The 17,237-nt window shown below is 49.7% G+C and overlaps 2 protein-coding genes across 2 annotated transcripts in view; one reads left to right on the top strand and one right to left on the bottom strand.

Annotated features, from left to right (window-relative positions):
• The first annotated feature begins 1,496 nt into the window (after positions 1–1,496).
• Positions 1,497–13,364, top strand: Tmem41a (transmembrane protein 41A). Its single transcript, XM_005368979.2, has 5 exons — positions 1,497–1,688; positions 2,931–3,084; positions 4,871–5,032; positions 6,022–6,160; positions 8,094–13,364. Exons 1-5 carry the CDS (start codon positions 1,570–1,572, stop codon positions 8,312–8,314), a joined length of 795 nt encoding a protein of 264 aa, XP_005369036.1. The 5' UTR covers positions 1,497–1,569; the 3' UTR covers positions 8,315–13,364.
• Positions 13,365–13,370: 6 nt separating this feature from the next.
• The window catches only part of Map3k13 (mitogen-activated protein kinase kinase kinase 13), a 92,463-nt gene continuing 88,596 nt past the window's right edge, over positions 13,371–17,237 (bottom strand). Inside the window, exons 13-14 of the mRNA XM_013354409.2 lie at positions 16,875–17,172; positions 13,371–15,683 (exon numbers count right to left, since the gene is read on the bottom strand). Coding sequence (XP_013209863.1) covers positions 15,582–15,683; positions 16,875–17,172 — 400 coding nt within the window. The 3' untranslated portion in view covers positions 13,371–15,581. The remainder of the gene's footprint in view (positions 15,684–16,874; positions 17,173–17,237) is intronic.

The raw sequence follows: 17,237 nt of genomic DNA, 5'->3' as shown, positions 1-17,237 counted from the left end.
CACGTCCAGTTGTGAGGATTTTGTACTCTTGCATTTTGACACACGTTCCCTATTTGACACCGAGAGGTGCTCTGAAGTGCTTTGTGGCTTTTGAGCCTTTGAAGTCTTCCCCCGGTTTGTTAGTCATTTCAAGCCTCCAGTGTGCACTGTGCACTGCCCCTCTGGTCCTGTTTCCACTGCTGTGGTCCTTCCTCCTCTTTTTTGTTGTTGTTTGTTTGTTTTCCCACCAGGGTGCTTGCTGTTAACTCAGGGTTAACTTACTCCGACATTCTCAGATGAAAATGGAATCTTTCCCCTTCCCCCTCCCCGTTTTTGAAGACAGGTTCTCATTGTAACCCCAGGCTGCTCTCAAAGTCTCCATCCTGCCTCAGCTTCCCAAGTGCTGGGATTGCAGATGTGCACCGCCATGTCTGGCTAGTGGAATCACTCTTATTAAATGCTTCCAGGCTTATCTTGCTACCTGTAATTTATGGAAGCACCATTTCCCCAGCCGATCTACTCCCCAAGTTGTCAATTCTCATTCATTTCTCACAAGCCCCGGGCTTCCCTGAAGGTTGGCTTACTTAGGGCCAGCTCACTTGCTCCTTCCTCTCTCTGCTCACTCATCCTAGAGAGTAAACTCAAACCTTACGTAGTTCAGAATTCACACAATGTGAGAACCATACTAGTTTTGGATATCTGAATCTGGGTTTTCTTTTGGGAGATGCCCTTCTCACTACCTCCTACCTTGCCCCTTTTCTGGATCTTACTTAGTATATAGAGATGACTGAACTCCGGGTCCTTCTTCTTTTTTTCTTCCAAATATTTATTTATTATTTACTATGTATACAATAGTCTATCTGTGTGTATGCCGAAGGCTAGAAGAGGGCACCAGACCTCATTACAGATGGTTGTGAGCCACCATGTGGTTGCTGGGAATTGAACTCAGGACCTTTGGAAGAGCAGGCAATGCTCTTAACCACTGAGCCATCTCTCCAGCCCCCCCGGGGTCCTTCTTCTTAAATGCTGGGATCACATGACCACCATGTCCAGCATTACAGACTCTTTTTAAGACTTAGATGTGTGTAACAGGTTTGTACCTGCTAGCTCCAAGACAAGAGTTTTAGTGCTGAGATTTTTTTCATCCTTTAAGACACACACTGAAATGTGTTTATGAGGAGTGGGGATAGTGAACACCCATTAGGCACCGAACAGAAGGCAAGTCTGTTTATTTCTGTGGTGGTCACCATCAGAGCCAGTTCCACATTTGTTGGCTACATTCGCTTTGTGTGACAGACTATGGACCAGGCTGTTTGACCACCATGCTGCAAGCTGACTGTGGCAGGCCCACTACTGACCCTTAACTCTCCCAGCTCTGACATAGGAGCAGTGCTGTAGGAGCTCAGAGCCAGAAGGCAGGGAGAGCACAGACCAGCACGCGTTAGGAGGGGGCGGGGCCTGTAGCGGGGCGGGGCTTCACGTAAGACCACACCCCGTCCGTCGGCGAACGCGCTCCGCCCGCCCAGTCGGCTCTCGGGAAAGGGGTCGGCGCTGCCACGCGGGGAGCGCGCTCTCCGGCCCGGCCGCGGCATGCGCGCGCTGCTCGGCCTGCTCCTTGTATTCGTCTGCTGCACCTTCGCTCTGTACCTGCTGTCCACGCAGCTGCCCTTGGGGCCGAGGTTGGCATCTGCCGAGGAGCCCCAAGGCCGGTGAGTGCGAGGGCGCGGGCCGGTGAGTGGGGCAGAGGTCGGAGGGTTGCCAGTGATGCGCGGGGCGACCTTGGAGCTTCTCCGCACGTAAGTAAGGTCGCCTCCCAGCCCCAGCCACCTTGGACACCGACACCGTGGCTCTTCTTCCTCAACCCAATATACCACATCAGCCAATCTTGAGAGGCGCAGCCCGGACTTGGGGTTATGAGGCTGTGATCCGGTCTGGCCTCTTCCTGCCTGTCTGCTCCCCATGTCAGCGGAGTGAGTCAGGAAGCGGCAGGAGGCGCCAGCAGACTCAAGGGGCGGGTTGCCCGATTGCTGCATACTACTTACAAAGTGCATGAAATATGCCTGGCGCGTTGCCGCATTATCAAGAAGCTTAATTGGTATTTGAGTTGCAGGACAACTGTTTTCAGTAACCATTGTCTTTTCCTGGAACTGAAAGAGCTTTCTTGTGAATGTCAGAGGTACTCGGGAGAACTAGGAGGGGTTGCTTACAGTTTATCTCTGCTGGAGTGTTGAGATGGCAGAGGCAGGGTAGTCTTTGTCCTGTGACCCTTGGACCGGATTCACAATGCTCCAGGCCTAGAGCGGGGTGAAAAGAGAGGCTCGTGGAAAGGATTGGCTGCGAGCCTGCCGTATTATCAAGAAAGCTGTATTTATGATGTGAGATAGATAAAATTGAAACGTGTTTTTGCCTAGTACATCTGGGTCAACACGGTGTCTAAATAGTTCTGGGCTTGCTGGGGAGGGGTCTCCTTGAAAGGCAGGCAATTTAGGATGCCCAGCACTTGCCTGGAAATGCATATACCTGCCTCTTTGGACTAGATCAAAGAGACTAGAACCCAGATCAGTGATGAGGCCATGTTCAGGATGGGGGAGGCTGTGGGATTCCATCTTACACCCCCTGAGTAAGTAAAGAGGGAATTCAGCGGTTATCCAGCACCAGACTCTTTTTAGGCGAGGAACATGAGACCCATGGACACTACAAGGTCACACATCTGGAACGCAGCAGAATGGGGATGCCCGTTCAGGTCTCTTGCTCCCATACCAAAGCTCTCCTATCAGCCTGTGTTGTGTTATACTGGGTCACCTGTCATCTCGAACTCTTCTTTGCATGTATTCCCAGATGGCCAGATTACACGTTTATAACTTACTCTAGAAAGAATACACATCGAGTAACTTTCTTAGGCACGAGGCTTCTCTGGAACCCATGTTTCCATCTGATTTTCCAATCCCTAGGTCACTGTGGTTCCCCTCAGATCTAGCGGAGCTGCGGGAGCTCTCCGAGGTCCTTAGAGAGTACCGGAAGGAGCACCAGGCCTATGTGTTCCTGCTCTTCTGCAGTGCCTACCTCTACAAACAGGGCTTTGCCATCCCTGGCTCCAGTTTCCTGGTCAGTGTCTTGCCTTCTTTCCAACCGGCTTCCTCTTCTGTAAAATGTGGCCGCTCCCCCAGGCCCCCCCTTTGGTTGTGGGGGGGGGACACGAAATGAAACATGAGCTGGGGAGGCTGGTACAAGTGGGCACTCAGCACTTAGTGATGCTCCAAGCTTCCCATTGTCTTGCTCCCCTCTCCTTCCAGCACCTTTTCCTACTCCCGATCCAGTTTAGGTCTACCCAAGAAAATTGGGGGGTTGGAAACAGGAAGAAAAACAAACATGTCTGAGAGAGGGAGCTGGACGGTGGAGGTCAGAGTCGACCTGGGACTGACTTTCCCCTTGAGCTGATTCTGCTTCAGGACAAAGAAAGATCTAGCTGCTATTGGGTGCTATAGAGCCTGAACTAGTAAGGGCTGTGTACCCGAAATTGGGGGTGCATTTTAATACTGCCTAGTGTGATCTTGGTTGTGTGACTGTTTCTCCCTGTAGGATGGGGTAGCACAAGACAGAGGTCTATTGAGGACTACTTAGGACATATGTACGCATACATATGTATGCCAAGTATATATTGCAGCCACAGCATCACCGCTGAGGTCCCCTCTTGCCTGTTTGCTTGCCTTAGTTCACTGGTTCATTTACTCACTCGCTCATACTTTTTAAAAGATTGGTTTATGTGTACGTGTGTGTCTGTACATATATGTATAGGTGCCTGTGGAGGTCAGAAGAGGGCACCAGACCTGGTGTTACACAGTTACCAGCCACCCAGCGTGGGTGCTGGGACCCGAACACTGGTCCCCCACATTAGCAGGCAGCACTGTCAGCCACTGAGCCGTCTGTCCAGCTCATGCTTTGAGACGAGGCCTCACTCTGTAGCGCCGACTGGTCTGGAACTCATATGCTAGCCCAGGCTGGCCTTGAAATCAAAACAGTCCTCCTGTCTCAGCCTTCCAAGTGCTGGGGTCACAGGCTTGCCCCAGCACACTTGGCTTTCCCCATCTGCTTTCTCCCAGATCCCGTGCTATGAGGCAGGGCGATATTCACCAGCCAAACTGCACTTAGAAGTATTGATTACCGTTTCCATCTCTGTGAAGCTAAGGCTTTACGGGTGAGTTAGGACTGTGGCCAACACAGAAGTGCAGCGAGAGCTTACTAATCAGGTGAAAAGCCAAGAAGGCATCTACTCAGATTGCCGAAGGTCCGTTCGCGGTCTGCACAATAGTAATAATAGCCTGTGAGCTTCACTTCCCTTTTTTGGTGCCCCAGTGACTATGAGGTAACTGTACCCCTTGTCACAGTCAGGTAATGTCTGTACCTAGTCTCCTTTTCAACTTGCCAATGTCCACTGAGGTCTCGGCCTTGTCCTTGTACAGGTGAGGAGCCTAAGGCGAGGCTTATATTCTATGTTTCCATTTGCCAAAATGGGCCTTCGGTTTTGGCTGTGAAAATCTCTGAAAGTGAGGGAGCCAATGCACAGGCTCCAGGACAGGCCACTGGCTCCAGGACAGGCCACAGGCTCCAGGCCAGGCCACTGGCTCCAGGACAGGCCACTGGCTGCAGGCCAGGCCAGGCCACCGATTCCAGGATAGTACACTGGCTCCAGGATAAGCCAAAGGTTCCAGGACAGGCCACTGGCTCCAGGACAGGACAGGCCACTGGCTGCAGGACAGGACAGGCCACAGGCTCCAGGATAGTCCACCAGCTCCAGGACAGGCCACTGGCTCCAGGATAGTCCACTGGCTACAGGACAGGCCACTGACAGCGGCTAGATGTTCTCATGGCCGAGGTCTTGCTTTCTTTGCAGAATGTTTTGGCTGGTGCCTTGTTTGGGCCATGGCTGGGACTTTTGCTGTGCTGTGTGCTGACATCGGTGGGTGCCACATGCTGCTACCTGCTTTCCAGCATTTTTGGCAAACAGCTGGTCATCTCCTACTTTCCCGATAAAGTGGCCCTGCTGCAGAGGAAGGTAAGATGGGGGCACACCTCAATGCTAGTCCCTGAGCATCAGCTCACGGTCTGAGAGGAGCGAGAAGCAGGGGTTTCCCACAGTGCTCCTTCACCCTACCTGGGAGCTGGGAAGGGTTCATTTGATGTCTTTCGGAAGCAGAGACCTGTGATCAAATCCCAATTCCATTCTTGTCCTTACTTGCTTTCTACCTTTGAGTTGAGTGTCTGACCCCTCTGATTCTCAGCTACTCAGTTAACTTCATGCGTGTATGTGTGTTGGTGTGTGTGTGTGTGTGTGTGTGTGCTTGTGTATGTGTGAGTGCATGTGACATGTGACAGTCTTTTACTGAGCCTGGAGCTCACTGATTTGACGAGACTGGTTGGGCAGCAAACCTCGTGGATCCTCCTGTCTCTGCTTCCAGCACTGGGATCCCAGGCTGGTGCCACGGCCCTAGGCTTATTTTTATTTGACATGGGTACTGGTGATCAAATGTGGATCCTTATGCTGACAGGGGACACAGTTTACTGTCTGCACTATCTCCCCAGCCCATTTTTTGTTTTTGTTTTTTTTTTTTTATTTTTAAAAATTCTTTTTAGTTTTTAAAAATTTATTTATTTTTTTATGTACATTGGGGTTTTGTCTCCGCGTATGTCTGTGTGCTGATGCCAGAACTGGAGTTACAGACAGCTATGAGTTGCCATGTGGGTGCTGGGAATTGAACCCTGGTCTTTTGTAAGAACAGCCAGTGCTCTTAACCACTAAGGCCATCTTTCTAGCCCCCCAGTTTTTGTTTTTATTGCTACAAGGTCTCATGCGTAACTCAGGCTAGCTTCAACCTTGTGGGAGTCCTCCTGTTTCAGCCTCCCGAGTTCCTGAGTGCTGGGATTTCCTGTCCAGCTGGTAGCTGTGTTTTCAGAATGGGGATGTGGGAGGAGCTGGGAAGGAGCCATTCAGCTTCAGAGCTAGCTGGAGAGCCCTTCTGCTCCTGACTGTGGCTCTCTCTGCAGGTGGAGGAGAACAGAAATGGCCTGTTCTTTTTCCTGCTGTTCCTCAGACTCTTCCCCATGACACCAAACTGGTTCTTGAACCTGTCGGCCCCGATCCTGAACATCCCCATCGTGCAGTTTTTCTTCTCAGTGCTTATCGGTAAGATGGGGGTGGGGTGCTGGTGGAGACCCTGCCCTCCGTCACTTGCCACCTGCCCATATGCTTGCCCACCAGCAGCATCTCCAAGCCTGCCCCTGACACAGCATTCTCTGATTCAAACCTCCTCTGGCTTGAACATGAAACCCATACAATGCTTTTGGAACAACTAAGGGTTGTTCATTTCGTGGCCAAATTCAGTGCTTCTTATGTGCTCAGTACATGCTGGGCCCTGGGATTGAACAGGACCGTCTCTGTAAACTACATGACTTGGCTCCAAAAAGTGCTAGCAGGCTAAAGGGCCTCCTTTGACTAAGGGGTTTTAAGGAGGGCTGCCATCAGAGAGGTTTCTATCTGTCTTCTGAGAACAGTATGACCGTATTTCCACGCAGGAAATCACTTAGCTGGCTCAGAGCTGGGTTAGAAGCAGTGTTTCTTGAAGTGTGGGCTTCAGGTCACCTTTGCTGCTTAGTTAAAGTGACCACACCCCACCCATCTGTGAGCTTTACATTCTCACGGTAAGCCACCACCCTCCTTAAGGCAGGGGCAGAGATGCTCAGACCTTTCTTAGAGTGTGGGGAATGACATTCAGGGGTTTGTGTCCAAGTTAACAAATGTGCAGCTGCTATTAATAGGACTGTCTGAGAGAGACGAAAGGAGGCTGACCGCAGCCAGCTCTTGTAGCATCTTGCTGAGCACCTTAGCGTCTCAGCTAATGGGCGCTAAAAGCTTGTCATCACCAAAGTGACACCAGCTTGGAAAGACTCTGGAGACAGAGTTCCTTCTTGAGGACCAGGCTGTGTGACCTTGAACGGTCTGATCATTATCTTTCACATACTTCTTCCCTGAAGTAGAGGAATGGGTTATCAGGGTCCTAGCCAATCAGAAACTCAGGAGTGGGGGGCGGGAAAGAGGCTTCGAAAAATGCAGGCTCCCAGGTTTTACTGCAGAGCAAGAACTAGCGTCTCTGAGGTGGAGCCAAGAATGCATTTTGTCTTATTATTTGTTTGTGATGTGGCTGTGTTATGTAGCTAAGGCGGGCCTCAAACTTACAGGTTTTCTTTTTTGTTTGTTTGTCTGTCTGTCAATCTTTCAAGCCCTGGGACTGCAGGCACACTACACTTGGCTTAGCATTTCCTTTTGAGACAGGGTCTCTCTATGGAGCTCTTGCTGGCTCCCAACTTGCTCTGTAGACCAGGAAGTCTTAGAACACACAGAGATCCCTCCGCCTCCCTCCGAGTGCTGGCGCCGAAGGTGTGCTCCCTTATGCCTGACCTAGCGTTTTCCTTTTTCCCTTACACATCACAGGGTTCTTGGTAGTTGGTTTTGGTTTTGAGACAAAGTCTCAGCACGTAGTCCAGGCTGATCTTGAATTTGCTGCTATTCTCCTGCCTCTGCCTCCTAATTCCTGCAATTATGTGCCACCGTGCCTGATTCTAAGGAAGTTTTATGCTACCTGCTGCCCGGCTGCCAGGCAGACTATGGAGTCCAGAAGCCAGCTGAATTCTTAGAGTGCAGAACAAAGTTGTACTTTGAAGAAAATTGTTTTGTTTGTTGGGTTTTGAAAGTCTTTAATGCACACTGGAAATTTCATGTTGCTGGTCTCTTTCTCTGGTTCGGCTCTTGGGTCCCACCTTCAGCAGGGGCACAGACTCCAGTATCTCTCAGCTCACTCCCTTAGTATTTTTTTACATATGGGTAATAAATTTTCCTTATGGAAATGTGTATATACACATATACATACACACACACACATATTTGTGTGGCCCATTTTAAGGCCTTTTGTTGGATGTGTATAGGAAGCGTGGGGAGAAAAGGAAGGAGGTAGAACATTTAGGGGATTAAGAGTCGCTGTTCTGAATCCCTGGCCGGCATCTAGTGCCGTTCCCACCATCTTGCCCCATTAATGGACCGTCTCCACTTTGCTTTTTTCCAGGTTTGATTCCATACAATTTCATCTGCGTGCAGACAGGCTCCATCCTGTCCACCCTCACTTCTCTGGATGCTCTTTTCTCCTGGGAAACTGTCCTGAAGCTGCTGGCCATTGCCCTGGTTGCTTTGGTTCCTGGAACCCTCATCAAGAAATTCAGCCGAAAGCACCTGGCCCTGAGTGACCCAAGGAGCACTCGTCACCTCGGTGGCAGGAAGGACGCGTGACACAGGTGCCATGTTTACCACAGCCCTGGACTCTGCTGCTGGTCTGTGTGATGGGCACGGTCCTCTATTGTCCTCACTGTGTTTTAATCACGCTCAGGAAGGTGATGTGAACGGCGTTCTAGTGCGTGCAGAGGCCTATCAGAAGGGCGCTCTGCTTGACGGTCCAGTCTCATTTAGCAGGGTTCTGTGAAATGGACTGCTTTCTAGAAAATCTTGTTTTGGTTCTGTCCAATAATAGGGACTCAGTCTGTTGGGCTTGCCTCTTGCCAGTCCCTGAGATGTCTTGGGAGAAGATGCTGGTGGCCTTTTGGACAGGCTGTGTAACAGGTACACCTGTTAAGTCCCTGTGGATGTTTGTATCAGACAGAACTCTAGCCTGTTAGTCTCCTGAAGAGTGTCTTCTCTACCTTTTTGCTGATGATCATCTACCTCTCCATAGGCCAAGGGACCCATGGCGAACTGCCTAAGACTTACACACAGCTCGAGTGCAATGATTCCTGTAATATCCCCGTTCACACACTGATGTTTCTATGTCTAAGCTCCTTGTGGTTGTATGTCTTCAGAGTTAAGCTGATTCAAACATGATTAAATATGAATGGAGCCAGCTTTGCATGTTCTGAATGTGTTCTGAGGAAATGATCCCTCATCCCAAGGCCCTGCCATGCTTCGTCTGAATCAAATGGCTGGTTGTGTATTTTCCTCCTGGGAATCCCTTCTACTGCCTCCTGTTGGGAGAGTGGCGTCAGTACAGGAGGCTGTCAGCCAGTAAACACACTGTGATTCTTTGTTTTGTTTTGCCTTTGCAAGAACAGCTGAGGAATTTGTGCTTTTTAATACAAACAGGGAAGAGCGGTGTGAGTGCTTGCCTGTCTGGTCATCACTCACAGCTGTCATTGTGTCTTCCAGCTGTGGCCCTGGGCTGATAGCTCTGTGGGCTTGGACCTCAGGGGGACAACTCACGACAAGGACTTGCCAGCACTGCTGCTCTCAAGGCATCACAGGCTGGGCTGGGGTGTTTGTCTCAGGTCTGGGCTCAGCCAGGAGTCTTGCCAAGGCTTCAGTCGAGGACTGATGTGCGCACTCGGGTTCCACAGTGATAGTGGATTTCCATGTCATGGCGTTTTTACGGCTTTCATTAAAAAAAGAAATGTGTAAAAGAAGCCTTTCAATTGAGGGGATGACAGGAAAGAGGCTACACTTGAAGCCGGTGATTCCAGAGCATTTTGGAGTAGAGAGGGAGAGAAGACGGGGTTTTCTCCCCCTTTGCATGTGTGGCCCCAGCGGGGTTCCGCACAAGTGTGCCTTATTAGGCTTGAGCTCACAGGGGAAGGGATTTCCCTAATCCATGGACATAAACATTCTGCAGTGAAGACAGAACTTAAGAGCTTGTCTCTGCATGTTGCTGACTCAAAACTGCCTTTACGAAAGGGACCAGAATTGACTAAAAAATATAATTCAAAAGACTGGTTTAGCTCCCTATTCCCAGCAGGCCGCTGACCAAATCATGCCAGCTTCCCATTTGCCTCTCTTGGCTTCTTTAAGAGTGATGTCATTGGTAACAGGACAGCTGCAGGAATGGCAGCAGATGGCTCAGGAAGAACCAGAGTGCCTGTCTAAGCCTTTATGGGAAATCTCAGACAAAATGGAAACCGCAACTTTAGTGCTTGTGCCTGAAATGTAAGAGTCCTGGCTGCAGAACCCAGCTTGCCCTTTCTCTGAAAACCTGGCAGGGCAGCTTGTAGGATGCCAATAGCACCTTCAGGAAAAGACAGGACCAGAACACACCAGGTAGACTTTTTGTTTAATTTCATGCATTGGTTTGTTTTCATAATCATTCTTGTTCCCATTGCTGTTCGGTACAAAGCCAGAGCCCGTATCTGAAAATGACGTGGAGCCGGAGACCTGTGAGCTTCAAGGAGACAAGGGAGTTCATTTTGAGACTTTAATACTTGAAAGAAATTCATTTGTCCTGAATCAACAGGAGCTCAAATTATTGTAATAAATAATCATAGAGAGAAAGAGATGGTGGGGTGGGGGCAGACATACATACATTAATAAAAAAGACTCAAAAGACTTCCTCATCCGCTGTGAAGTGGGGTTCTAAAGGTTAAGAGCCCTGGATGATGTGGTCAAGATACCTTTTCCTAATAGCCTTCACATGTGGCTGGGTCTCTAGCTTGTAGCCATGGGAGGACTGTGGTCACTGGCCAGATACCAGTGACCTCCAGTGCTGTGCAGGAGCCCTGGGGAGCAGGGCTGTGATTGTGCTGGAAGTTTCCTGACAGTGGCCTTGCCATCTTCTGAGGATGTGGCACCTGAAATTCTGCTGGCACGCCTTTGCCATGCATGTGACATTTACCAAAGCCTCATCCAGCTCTTTCCCTGTTTCTGAGAGCTATCCTCTTCAGCTACCTGTCCCTGAGAAATGTTCTGGGTTCCACTGGGTCCTCCACTCAGCAGCCTCGTTCAGTCCATTCTTGTTTGAAGGGGCAGCTGCAGTGCCAAGTAAGCCATGCAGATAAGCAAACAAACACACCCAATGGGACAGTCTGGAGGGAGGTAAGCGTATTGGGACGTTTGTTCTATGGCACCAGCAAAGAAAAACCTTGCTGCCTGGGAAGGCTGGACCACACTGACAGTTGAAGAGAAGTCTTGACAAAGTTTCACAGTATTTGGGGAGGAAGCAGGTAACAGACTGCACACTTCAGTTCCCAGACAGGGAAGGGTGTGCTCATCTGGTACAGCTCAGTGTGGGTAGAGATGTGATTGGTGCAGTTCAAAGGGGAAGAATGAAGGCAGGTGGCCCTTTGTCATGACATGCCCCTGTCAGCCTAGGGAACCCATAAGGAGACTACTGGCGTGGTCCTAGACTTGTCCATCAGGAACTGAGGGTCTAGAATCGTCTTTAGGGAACAGTTGTGAGCTCAGAGCTGGGAGCTGGGTTAATAAACACTTTGCACATAAATTCCAACAAGTACTGACGGATGCTTCAGATGCTGCTGTGAGTGGCTCTGAGGCTGTAGCAAGGCTCAGCAGGGAGCAATACAGTGCTCAGTAAAAGGTGCTGCAATGGGGCTTAGTGTGGAGGTGGTCCATGGTGGCATAGGGCGGTGTTTTGGTTTCTGGAGAAATAAACGTGGTATATGTGAAGCAGGGCAGTTGTTTGTGTGCGTGCGTGTATGTGTGTGTGTGTGTGTGTGTGTGTGTGTGTGTGTGTGTGTGTGTGTTTTGAGCAGGGTCTCATTAAGTCACTCTGACTAGCTTGAATGTAGATCAGGCTGGCCTTGAAATCATAAAACTCTACCTGTCTCTGCCTCTCCCAAAGCTAGGATTAAAGGTATATGCCAACAGACCCAGCAAGAATTTTCTTCTTTTAAGAGAACTTGAGTGGGCAGGCGATCTCCAGGCCCCACCCTATTGAGGAGCTCCTGGCAGCTGACAGCTACTGGAGGAAGGAGGATCATCCTTTGTCCGCGGAAGTGGTTCTCTTAACTTCCCATGCCCTACGGTGGGTGTCCCCATATACATACACTCATGGGCGGCACTACTAGACTTGCAGAGTTACCAAAATAACAACCTAACCCCCACCCCCAAACAAAACCATCAAGTTGGGAGGAGGATGTTTTGAGTGGGCTATGGAGGGGGAACGGGGTGAATGTGATCATATTTCATTGTATACATCCATCACATTCTCAAGGAATAAAAAAAATAGGAACATTTGAGATATAAGGGCATGAGAAAAAAACAGTAAACCACCGAATCATTAGGAACATGTTCCCACTGAGAAGACGTCAGTGATACCTTGTGGGGACACTGACAACCCTGAGTTAGTGACATGAACTCCAAAGTCACTGCCCCCATCACCTAGAGTAGGTTGGGGACAGCAGAGCACAGTGGGGCCCCGAGTAAGTACCACACAGCACCTACTCAAAATGACCTTAATTCCAGGATGAATTTGGTGGATCTAATGGCTTAAAATACTCAGTCTTCAATCAGGCTACTCAAGACACCTTACAACACCACGTCATTGCCCTGCGCAGGCTCTCCCAGAGTCCTGCAGCTAGCTCTTAGGTGAGGTATGTTTCAAAATGGACACAGGCATCTCCGTTCCTGTGCTAAGCAATTTTAGGAGGGATTTTTATTCAGCGACATGATCTAGAAGAGGCTAAATCCAGTGCTTGACTGCGATGCAAAACTGAAACTCCCCTTGATAGTCAGTCCAAACCAGATGGCCAAAGAATGAAGGTGCTCATCCTGCACCCGGTGACGAAGCTTGAGATGGGCCTGGCAAGGCTTCTCAAAGCACCAACGCGTGGCGGCAGCTAAGGGCACTGAAGAGCTGGCGCTTATGTTCCCTGAGCTCTCCACTCAGAGTTCTGCTGACTACAAGGTTCTCAAGGAAACACACTCCAGTTTCCTGCTTCAGGGCAGGCTCTGGAGGTAAGGTGGGGGGAAGTCTCTTTTCCCTTTTAACCTTGCTTAGAACAGTAATTCTATTCAAAAGGACGGGTTTTACTCCTATCTTGATGACACAGCGAATGACTGGAGTCCACACACCCCCCCTAGCAAGCCTATGATAGTTAAGCCAGATAAAAGTGGCCTTAGCGTGATGGACAGAGAGGACGGGAATTCAGAATGAAGACTGATGTAGCAGGTGCGTTTCCGGGGAGGACCAACACTGAAAGGTGCCAGACAGAAGTTGGCCTTTGTGTAAACAGCTGGTTCTGCTTTGTGTTGGACGTAAAGAGTCTCTGTTCCAAGGAATAAGGGACCTGAGGCTGGAGGATGAGGGAATAGTGCCTCTGATGTCATTCCCCAGCCCTGTGACCCCCAAATGCCTCCACCCCCTAGAACTCTTGTCTATTCCAGAAGCAGATCGTGACTGGCATTACGTACCTCCCTTTGTTCTAGTCTTTCTGCTCTTCCCAATTTGTGGGGCTCAGTGGGAAGGCAATGACTTGCTTTGCCGTACACTCTTGAAACTGCCTCACAAGCCTCCGCAGAAATGCTTTGTCTTGCTGTAAGAGCATTAAATCTCTTTTTGCCTCTACTTCAGTGCCATGATTTTATTTCTAAGACATTGGAGGAGAAAGTTTATAACTTTTGGGACTTTTGAACGATTTGTTCATCAACTTGGTCATCTGCCCATTCAGGAGATTTTACAATCAGTTAAAAACAAAATCATCACAGTGTACCCAATGTTTGTCGGGGCAGAACACACCCCCTCAGAGCAGCTGCTACATCCAGGAAGCCAGGGAAACCACTAGGGAGTACACTGAGGAATGCCAGGCATCCCACGGACAGCTCCATCCCCAGACCCTCACTAGGCCCACAGAAGCCCATAATAATCCATGGTTAGCAAGAAACAGTCATTGTGCTACACAATAAGCCACACCTTCTGGTCAACAGAAAATTATGACAACATAAAGTAAAACAACAAGGATAAGAATGTCATAACTTAAGCTCTCCTGCGTAGTCCTGCTACAGTTCATACAAAATGGAATAATTTAACAAAACAATACTGCTTTCCAAGTTAAACATTTTCCTTCATCCTTCCTATGAGCTAAAAATTATAGACACTAAAATTTAAAATCAGTGTCTCAACATAAAGTGTAAACAAAGGAGAGGTCAAACAGAAGGCCGGCTCTAAGTCCCCTCCTGCTTTTCAGTTTTGGCTGATGCAGTCAGTGACCCCCGGCCAGGGGCACCGTTTCCATTGGGATTGGAATGTCTTAAAACCTAACATCCTTACAGGATGAAATGTCAGAATCTAGCAAGTTCAGATTTGGCAGAAGCCTGCATTGGAGACAGGAGTCGGGCCAGTGCACATGTATACGAATTCTAGATGAGACATCTTTAAGCCAGGCATGGTGGGGCCCACCTGTGATCCAGCCCTCAGCAGGCTGCGAGACCTTTCCTGCTGCAAGCCAAGACTCCACAAATCACCTGGAGTACTTTTCATAGCCCAGGCAGGACTCTGGACACAGGAAGAATCACATGCTTTTGAGATACTAAAGTAATCCTAATTCCTGCTTAGCATCAGCTGCTCCTTCTACAAGGTTCCTAACCTACCTAAACAAAACTGCAGTGGTTCAGAATGAAAACAGACCGCACTTTACAAGAAGCATTGAACAAAGCGTGGTGAGACAGGCCACCTTCCTGCAAGCTGCTTAGTTTGCCTTGTATGCTACACTGACAGCCACCAAAGCTTCCAAGCTAGAGTAAGATCGAGAACAAAAATAAAGATGGTTTGGGACTGGACACTGGACACACACATCTTAGTTGCCGTCCGTGTGAATTAATATGATTCCAGGAGATAGACAACCTGGGTCCCGAGAAAGGTTGCGCCATCTTGCTTGTATCGCTGAACGCGGCCATCCTGCAGAAGAATGGTATGTTTTACAGGTATGTTTTCCTAATGCCACTCAGTGTCCTCCTGTCCCACTCAGGACCCTTTCCCCTTCCTGAAAGAAGTGCCACCAGGTGGAAGGTAAGGAAGAAGAAATGGCACCCGAGTCTGAAAGACCGCGCTGGTGGAGGTGGTGAGGGTGGCAGCTTTAAAGGCAAGCTGTTGCTAAGGGCGAGACTTGATGGTACTGTAACCTTTACTGCCAGATTTTGCTTAGTGTTTAAGAAGTGAAGTCATTTCCACATGTGCGGTTCCAGTTCTGTTTGCTTTTCCCTCTCAGAGGAAGTGTGTGCGCTCCGAGGCTTTGGGGCTATCGGATCCCTCAGCTTCTAGGTCATTTCCATCCCTCGCACGGACGAGCCGTTGAACTTAACATGGCTGCATTTCTTTTGGCTTGTATTGTAAATGTTCAGTATGTCTCATTGCAACTCTTCAAGTATGGACAAAAGACCTGGTCCCGTGTTCAAGCGACAGTGACACCTCCCAGCCCCACAAACTCCAATGTTGCTCCTAAAGACCCTCTTTCCTTTCCTTTTTTTTGTAAAGAAATTATTGTATCTGTTATCATATATAGTTCACTCTTTACAATACAAAGTGTTAAAATGTCCAACAAAAATAAATATCAATGTTACAGTAGCTGGAGTATTCAGTACAAGAGATCCCTGCCATTCTTGATTGAAATGCTCAGTGAGATGCAACTTCATTTGGGTATTTTCCCAGAGATTTGACTGATCTCATGTTCCGGTCAGTGTGGCTTGTTTCTGGGATGGGGCCATTCCTCCTGGACGAACGCAGGTGGGAGGAGTCTAGGGCTGGAGAGGATTCGCGATGCCAGCGGCTTCTGACGGAGAGCCCTTGTCACCACGTGGCAGAACTGTAGTTCTTGCTGGTCCTAACAGTGGCATCCGAACACTCCCCCTCTGAAGAGTCACAGTCCGAGTCTCCAAACTGCACAGGGTTCTGCAGAGTTTAGACAAGAGATCTTAATTCTCTCCTACCACCCTCAGTGAGGGCATGCTGCACGCTTTCCCCTGACAGCCCTTACCTCCCTCTGCCACCCTCACTGAAGGTGAGTCGAACACTTCCCAACACTTCCCGTGTTATAGGAGCTGACAAAGACAGATAACGGGGGGGGGGAGCTGATGGAGAAAAGAGCTATGTAAAGTTGGCGATGCTGACTCACATCCAGTTTCCATAGCATTCCAGGGCCTCGGGTACCACTTACTCTAAGTCCTTTACATCTGCTAGTCCAGTCTACTCACAACCATCTATCTACTCACCTACGGAAACTGGCCATTTCTCATAGATGTGATAGATACCACACATTTTATAGCTAAGGACACTTACCTTCATTGAGGCTAAGCAACTTGCCCAAGGTTACATGGTAGGTAGAATGGCTGGGCTTTGCATCTGTCTAGGGAGTCTGAGTCCAGGGTTTACACCTATAAACACCACACTCCCTTGGCTCTCCAAAGGAGAGTGAGGGCACGGAGGGAGGGATGCCCAGTCCCCTAACAGGATTGGGAGATGGGGTGAGCAGGGGGTGGGGGTTTTCAAACATTTCATGTCTCTGGCTCACTTGTGAGCCACTGTCCTTATTCAGAGAGCCCCGCAGCTACACGCCTGTGTCTACATCATGGAGGCGGTGCATCTTTTATCTACTGATTGGAAATTATAAAGACCCCGAGGCTTGAACCTACTTAGTTGTTCTGTCAACTTGACACAAGCTGGGGTCATCTGAGGAGAGGAAACGCTTTCATCTGACTGGCCTGTAGGCAAGTCTGGGTGTCGCTTTCTTGATTAGCAATTGATGTGGGAGGACCCAGCCCACTGTGGGTGGAACCACTCCCTGGGCAGGTGGGCTTGGGTTGTACCAAGCTGAGGCAGCCCCGGGAACAAGTCAGCAGCAGCAGCTGTCATCTACGGTGGCTGCGTCAGCTCCTGCCTCCAGGCCCCTGCTCAACTTCTGTGCCTCCTCGGTTTCTCTCCGTGATGGACTGTGAACTGTAATCTGAAATCAACCCTTTCTTCCCCAGGTTCTTTTCTGCCATAATGCCTATCACAGCAACAGAAAGCATACTAGGATGCTACTCTAAACCCCAGAGAACCACGAACGGCGCAGTGGCGTGAGGAGGAGGGAGAGGTGCCCACCTCGTAGCCACGCTCCTCGGCGCACAGCTTGCCCAGGGACATCTGTGTCTTCACGCGCCGGACCGCACACTCCTTGTCAGACAGCCCATCTGAGTGGGAGGAGATCTCGATGGGCGCCTCGGGCGTCTGGGACAGCAGGTCGTCTAGTTTCTCAGCCAGGCGGTCCTCCCGTCTGTCAGCGGACTCGTCGGGGCTGTTTGAGTGGTCGCTAGTGTTCCCTTCCTCTCCGTCGGACACAGAGAAGTTCTCGGAGCTAAAGGTTGAGTACGACTGGCAGCTGCGAATACAGCGGTGGGGCCTGGAGGCGGGGAAAACAGGCAGACTTAACCAGAGGAGGGGTGGGGCCTGGAGGCGGGGAAAACA

The sequence above is a fragment of the Microtus ochrogaster genome, unplaced genomic scaffold, assembly GCF_000317375.1.
Source record: "Microtus ochrogaster isolate Prairie Vole_2 unplaced genomic scaffold, MicOch1.0 UNK43, whole genome shotgun sequence".
NCBI lineage: Eukaryota > Metazoa > Chordata > Mammalia > Rodentia > Cricetidae > Microtus > Microtus ochrogaster.
Note: the sequence above shows the minus strand (reverse complement) of the source record. Positions and strands in the feature narration are given on the sequence as shown.